At 48.7% G+C, this 7,224-nt stretch overlaps 1 protein-coding gene across 2 annotated transcripts; it reads left to right on the forward strand.

Annotated features, from left to right (window-relative positions):
• Positions 1-295: 295 nt before the first annotated feature.
• Positions 296-4,635, forward strand: LOC134456271 (RING finger protein 223). 2 transcript variants are annotated; one of them, XM_063207653.1, is made up of 2 exons: positions 296-667; positions 3,256-4,635. In XM_063207653.1, the coding sequence occupies exon 2, from the start codon at positions 3,326-3,328 to the stop codon at positions 4,082-4,084; it is 759 nt and encodes a 252-aa protein (XP_063063723.1). In that variant the 5' UTR covers positions 296-667; positions 3,256-3,325; the 3' UTR covers positions 4,085-4,635. The 2 variants fall into 2 exon arrangements, with proteins under 2 accessions (XP_063063723.1, XP_063063722.1); XM_063207652.1 differs by having other exon boundaries at positions 296-649.
• The last annotated feature ends 2,589 nt before the right edge of the window (positions 4,636-7,224 follow it).

Below are 7,224 nucleotides of genomic sequence, written 5' to 3' on the forward strand. Positions count from 1 at the left end.
AATAGAAAGAATTGTGGAGAGAGAGAGAGACAGGTCATAGAAGTAAAGACAACAAAAGACGGAAAAGAAATCTTATCCTCAAAAATAAAGTCCACTTCTTCTTCTTCAGCAGAAGTCTGCCCCCACCTCTACCTCCACTCCCCCTCCACCCCCCCTCCCCACCCCCCTCTTCTCCTCTTGGCTTCTCAGCTCTCCTCCCTCTGTCAAGGCCACGTTATTGTTTCGCTGCCTATCAGCCTGATTTACATACAGAGCGCTGAAAAGGGAGTGGAGAGAGGCAGGCAGGTGAGACAGACTACCGGACACACCACACCGCAGGAGTGCAGAGAGAGAGAGAGAGAGGGAGAGGGAGAGAGTGCACAACTTCACCTAGCAGCCGTCAGTGTAGACTCGTAACCGTAGTTACCCTTTTACCAAAAAAAGGGAAAAGAAAAGAGGAAAAAAGAGAGAAGAGGGGGAGAAGGAAAAAAAGGAGTGCTCAAAACTTTCACAGCCACCTCGGCGCCAGGATGGGACAGCTTGCTATCTTCTAACTCTGAGCCCCCTGGGAAGAGGACCCAACCCACACAACACCACCACCACCAGCACACATGCCTTTGCAACCATACTAGAGGACTACTTAGGACTCAGGAGGAACTCGGAACGCAAGGTAAATATGGAACGCAAGGTAAATATGTCATGTAAACATGCGGCCATGCCAGTTCTGCTTTTAAGTGCACACCTTTTGAAAATATTTTGAGTGCTTTTTTACGGGACTTTGGCTGAACTGGTGAACTTCACATGAACATGGACATACCACAAAGAAAAAACATCTCTGGCTGGTTGGAGCGTTAAGTGCATGTGTGGATCCTTGTTTAAGTAGGCTTGTCTGTAAGCTGCATAGATCTTTGTCAACATACACGTACTGTATATGTCAGGTCATGTTGACCAAAGCAACAGCAACAGGTAAAACAGGTAAAGACTCCCCCTGTGCGTTGTGGTGTGCATGGAGTTGCGATGCAAATATGCAACAAGGTCAACACTAAATGGGTCAGCAGCAGAGTCGTGACCCCCCCCCCCCCCCCCCAATTGAGTACTGTCACACTCCACAGCAGATAGTGGAGGTTACCGCTGGCTAGATAACATCCTGTCGCAAAGTTCAAACCTGGCTCACACGTGAGGGGGAAACATGGCACTTTTACACATGTAGAGGGGGACGGAGAGAGAGATAAATACAGAAGGAGAGAGAGATAGACTGACAGGGAGATTTAGAGAGCGGAGAGAGAGAGAGAGAGAGAGAGAGAGAGAGAGAGAGAGAGAGAGAGAGAGAGAGAGAGAGAGAGAGAGACTGTGGTGGTGTATGGCAACATTCTCCACAACCTCTCCACAACCTTTGTATTCCCCAAAACACAGTGGAGGGAGACACAGACACAGACACAGACACAGACACAGACATAGACACAGACACAGACACAGACACAGACATAGACACAGACAGACACCGAAGCAGACGGCGGGGCTAATGAATAACCGTGTGTGGGACCCGGAGGCTGGCTGGGGCTGGCTCAGTGTGCACCCTTACTGGGTCCTCTTGGCTAAGGTCTGTGCAGGTGGCCTGCACTGGGGCTGGGGGAGTGGAGTGAAGTGGATTGGATTGGGGAGAGGGGTTGAGCGGAGTGGGGTGGGGTGGGGAGGAGTGGGTAAGGATGTAATGGGGTAACGGTGGGTCACATGCTTCAGGGTTCTTTTTTTTTGGACAGCGTGCTGACAGACTGTTAGCCTGCCCGGGCACCCAGCTATTCCCAAGGAATGCCAAGGGCAGACGAATATGAGAGAGAAGGGGCTAGTTTAGAGACTAACGGAGAGAGAGAGAGAGAGAGAGAAAGAGAGAGAGAGAGAGAGAGAGAGAGAGAGAGAGACAGAGAGACAGAGAGAAGGAGAGAGAGAGAGAGAACAAACGGCCACATTGTATAAAGATTGGGGGGGGGGGTTGATGCGGGGGGTGAGGGTGTGCTGACAGCGGGGGCTAGTTTATGGACAGAGCAGGTATGGCCCTCAGGGGTGCTGAGAGAGAAGCACCTGCGCTGTACTGGCCTAACCTGCATGGCCGACCGCTGTGGGCTCTCTAACGGACATAAACACATTCAAATATACACACACCCCTTAAATACACACTACATACACACACAGGGGGCACTCAAAAAGGCCTAGAGATGCAGTACTCACTGCTGCCTGCTGCAGCCTGTGTCTGTATTCACGACTGCAGTCATGATGGCTAATTAAACATTAAACACACATTAAACGCTCATTTCACATTAAACAGGCAAATGTTGAGCTTGAAATAGTGGCAGTCCAGATTCAATTCAAGATATGCTCTAATGTTGGTCTTGAAATGCCTTAACGCTTAAATGGTCCCCTAATTTTTTGTAGAAAGTTCCTTAGGGTTGACCAAACGATGAAGCTTGTCATAGCCAGCCAAGTAATAATTTACCAGCACAAGATACCTTCTAATCTAAAGATATACAGTATGTACTGTATTATTCAAAGGATATGGTGCCCAAAGAGGAGAGTGGATTAGCGATGACAGTGCAAGCCAGAGGGCCGCAGTGCTGACACAAGGCCCAGCCAAAGGGCCGGCTTAGCCCTAACAAAGCAGCCCTGTGTCTCCCCCTCTCTGCTGATGGAATCCCTAGATTACAAAAAAGTAGGGAGAAAAAAAACACAGCTTTCAGCACAGTGTCCAGCCACTTGGTCAAGGTGAATGACCACATAACTGGGACATAGTCCCCCCTTGCCTTGCCAGGGGCTGGAAGACAGAGAGTATTAGGTGATGACGAAGAGGCACGGACGGAGACGAAGAGATCATTGAGTTCAGCAGAATAGCAAAGTCATGACAGCGCTGCCTATTCAGTTTGGTTATTCATGAAGTGAAAGCAGAGTGACTGTACCTGTCACACGTATTGAGAGAAAATGGCCAAGGAAAAGGCAAGAAATAGTTGGCTGGCTACCTTCTTTCATTCAAGGAAGTGTTTTGTGACCTTGCCGAATAATAACACGGAGTGGAATGTCCAGCTTTCTTAGCAAGTCAATATGTACTTACAGATGTATGGAGATAGTATTGTATGTCAAACACCGAACTGTTAAGAGTACGGCGGTCACCTGAAATGTGACTTCCGACGTTACAGGGACTTCATTTCTACTCTAATGTCAAAGCATGTTAAACAGTGTTTCTATGCATGCGATTAATAAAATCCTTGTATCCTTCTCTCCCCCAAGTTGCTCAACCTTCATACGTGAGGGAAGAGAACCAGAGGACCCTCCATCTCCCCCCTCTTCAAGAACAAAGATGGATCACGTCCCCAAGGTGTGGCACTCCCAGGTGGTGCCCCTGGACGACGAGCTAGGGTACGCAGGAGGCGGCGGAGGCCCACCACCACCACCCTCCTCGGCCTCCTTCCCGACACCCGAATGCTCCATCTGCTACAACAACTACGACAACGTCTTCAAGACGCCCAAGCTCCTGGCCTGCACCCACACCTTCTGCCTGGAGTGCCTGTCGCGCCTCATGGCCGCCTCGGGGGACCACGCCGACGAGCGCGGCCGCCTCTGCTGCCCCTTCTGCCGCCACCTGACGCCCATCCCCGAGCGGGGGCCGCCCGCCCTCACCACCAGCCAGGAGGTGCTCAGCACGCTCCCCGTCCACCTGAGGCAGGAGGAGCCCGTGTGGCTGGAGGGGAGCCGGCTGTGCTACCAGAGCCCACCGCCGTCACCGGCGTCCCCCAACAACGCGTCCGCCTTCTGCATCTGCATCGACATCGGGGCGAGTGGGACCAAAGCGGGGGCCGGCGGCGGAGGCGCTGGTGGTGGGGAGACGCCGTCCCAGACGCAGACGCGCGGCACGGGGCTGCTGGACCGCATGACGGACTGGAAGCGGCTGCTGCTGTTCCTGCTGCTGCTGGTGCTGCTGGTGGTCATCGTGCTGTGGCCGCTGCAGTGTATCGTCACCACCGGCTCCATGCGCTGCCTGCCCAAGGAGCCCCATCACCCGAGCAGCACCGTCGCCCCCACCACCACCCTCGCCTCCTCAACGCCCTTCCTGAAGTAAGGGTCATACTGTAGGGGAAATGGACGACAAACTGCACAAGTGGTTTTAAATTACCAAGGTGTTCACTGAAAGTGCATACAGGGTAGATTGGGCAGCCTACCTTCTCTTAACCAATGTGGCTGCCCCCCTTCAAATGCTAAAAGCCCTTCCTTCATGAAGTATAGTGAGACTTGATGGCCAATAGAGGGGTGCTATTCATTTGCAAATCACAGTTGTCTGAAAGCGCCTTACGTACTATGCACACTACAGTATGTCCACACCAATTTCACCTCCTCCAGCACCGTCCCTTCATGAAGTAAGACCAAAAACAGGTACTGCAGAGGCGATTTGCAATTGTAAAGCACATTTGAGAACAGCTGGAGTTGACTGAAAGTGCCTCGTCTACTATGCATACTATGCACACTATACACAGATGCTTGTCGGGCCCTCCGCTTATACTCTTCAAGTAAGACAAACAGGCACAAGGCAGTGGTTCAATTGGCTTTGTAAGGACAAGGAGACTTTCTTTTACTCACAATGGTCAATACCTCACTCCATTGAATTACCATAAATCAAGCAGAGGGAGTTTTGCCCGGCTCCCGCGCCGGCTAAGGCGAGAGGGAGAACTCTAAAAGGCTCCAGCCCAATTTAAAACCAATTTGGGCTCAAGTCAAGCTGATTTTTATTTGTAAAGAGAACCTCTGAAAAAAAAACAGTAAGACTTGATCGAAAGTCATTTACTCAGTGCTCTTCTTCCATTTAAGACTGCCTTAACATTTTCAGAGGCAACCCAGGTCACTTTTATTTATGTAGCACATACTGTACTTGAGCCAAAATGCTTTTACGATACTATGCAAGAAAGATGGAGTTGGCTGGACAGTATGCATGGACGGTCAAAGTGGCCCCTGGCAACCTACGCAACAAAACCTCAACCTTAAAAAAGACTACGTTGGATTTACCCCAAAAGGCCCAAAATGAGATCCAGCGTATGCACTGTAGGAGTATACACAGAGGGGGAAATACCCAGAAATCGCACAAGACATGGTGATTTCCCGTACCACAATCCTCCTTCTGACTCTGTTTCTCTCTCCAAAGACTTCTATCAAAGACCATTACCATTACAGTTCACTCCATACTACTGTATACCACAACATCCCTTCATGCCAATACATTCTTTAAAATCATACAAACCGACTCACACATATACAGACTACTGTAGCCTATATACAGTACTTTAGTTTATATGTGGTAAACCTGGAGTAAAAAGCATGGTGTTATATACAGTACGATACGTAACTGTATTAGAGTAGAAACTGCAGACTCTGTGTGTGTGTGTGTGTGTGTGTGTGTGTGTGTGTGTGTGTGTGTGTGTGTGTGTGTGTGTGTGTGTGTGTGTGTGTGTGTGTGTGTGTTTGAGCCAGTTTACACCCCGACCTGCCCTGCGGGCTCACGGCGGGTTGGTAGAGTCGGTAGGAAAGGGGAGAACACAGACACTGTGTCAGACAAAAAGCTCTTGCCTCAGGAGCTACACAGCCAGCCCCCTTCTCTTTCACACCAGCCAAAGCAGCACAAAAAGACTGATGCTCCAGTTACTGTGAAACTAGCCCTTGTTGCTAAATATTAAACTTTTTTTGTATCTTGTTGAAAGAAGTGTGCAAGCGGTGTGGAGTTGGAAACGGATCGCGGGCGGGCGCAGGGGAGGGAATGAGGTGTTATCAAACTGTACGGGGAGAATTGTGATGGGAATTGTGTTTCATTGATTTTTTTTTCTGTCTTTTTAACTTGAACACTGCTTCCATTTTTAAACTGTCATTGTGTTGGAAATGAATTAGTCCTTGTGTGGCGACAGAATATTCTGTCATTTTGCAGCCTGGGAGAAGAAGCTATTTGTGGACTGCCAAAAGTTGATTTGTGAGAAGCAGACAGAGCGTGTTAGTGTTCTACCCCGCAGTTGTGTATTCATTAACAAAGAGGATACTCTGGAAATAAGACATGCAGTCAAACGTGACAGAAGTGTTCAAGTTTCTGAACCAAACTAAGTCACGTTTCATAGGTTACACTCCATTTTCAAACCAACAAGCTGTAGGTGATTTTTTTTCTAGTATTGTAAATATGCATATATTGTACATTTATGTTGTGTATTCATTCACAAAGAGCATACTCTCAAAATAAGACATGCAGTCAAATGTGATAAAAATTTTGAAGTTTCTGAACCAAACTACGTCATGTGTCATAGGTTACACTCCATTTCCAAACCAACAAGCTTTCGGTTGAACTTTATGTAGTATTGTAAATATGCATATATTGTAATTTTTATATTTTGATAACGGTACATTGACGACATAGTTTTTGTTAATCAAAGACTAAATAAAGAGATCATTCACTGGTAAAGCCGGCCAGGTGTGTCAATGGATCCTCTTGTGTTGTGTGTGAGTTTTGCATCGCCTCATTTCTGAAGGGTGGAATATTAACCCATTTGCTCCATAAAATCGACACATGAACAGACAGTTGGGGTGGGAAGGAGGGTGAGGCTGATGATGTCGGGAAAACAGCTTCACCCACCCACCTGCTCACTTACTTCCTTTTGGAGGACGACACACACACACACACACACACACACACACACACACACACACACACACACACACACACACACACACACACACACACACACACACACACACACACACACACACACACACACACACACACACTCCCAGTGCTTCTGAAACCTGATCTGGGACCGTTAGGGCTTTTGTGTGTATTTGGGCGCACCCACACCCTTGTAAATTGAGATCCTAAATCTTGTCTTTCTGGTAGGGTGAGAGAGAGAGAGAGAGAGAGAGAGAGAGAGAGAGAGAGAGAGAGAGAGAGGGACTGAGAGACTGACAAAGGGGGGACTATGGCTGTGTTGCACACTGGCTAAAGAGCAGGTCGCATTAAACCAGCAGTCACATTTCGAGTGTGTACGTGGTGAGCATGTCGGTTGTATGTCTTTGTGTGTGTGTGTGTTCGAGTGTGTGAGTGTTAGTGTCGCTGTGAGTGTGTGTGTGTGTGTGTGTGTGTGTGTGTGTGTGTGTGTGTGTGTGTGTGTGTGTGTGTGTGCACGCGTGTTTCTGTGTGTGTGTGTGTGTGTGTGTGTGTGTGTGTTTCGGTGTGTG

The sequence above is a fragment of the Engraulis encrasicolus genome, chromosome 10 (genome assembly GCF_034702125.1).
Source record: "Engraulis encrasicolus isolate BLACKSEA-1 chromosome 10, IST_EnEncr_1.0, whole genome shotgun sequence".
In the NCBI taxonomy this organism is placed as follows: Eukaryota; Metazoa; Chordata; class Actinopteri; order Clupeiformes; family Engraulidae; genus Engraulis; species Engraulis encrasicolus.

Coding starts and splice junctions, on each gene's coding strand:
- LOC134456271 (XM_063207653.1), top strand. CDS start 3,326: ATGGATCACGTCCCCAAGGTGTGGCACTCCCAGGTGGTGCCCCTGGAC.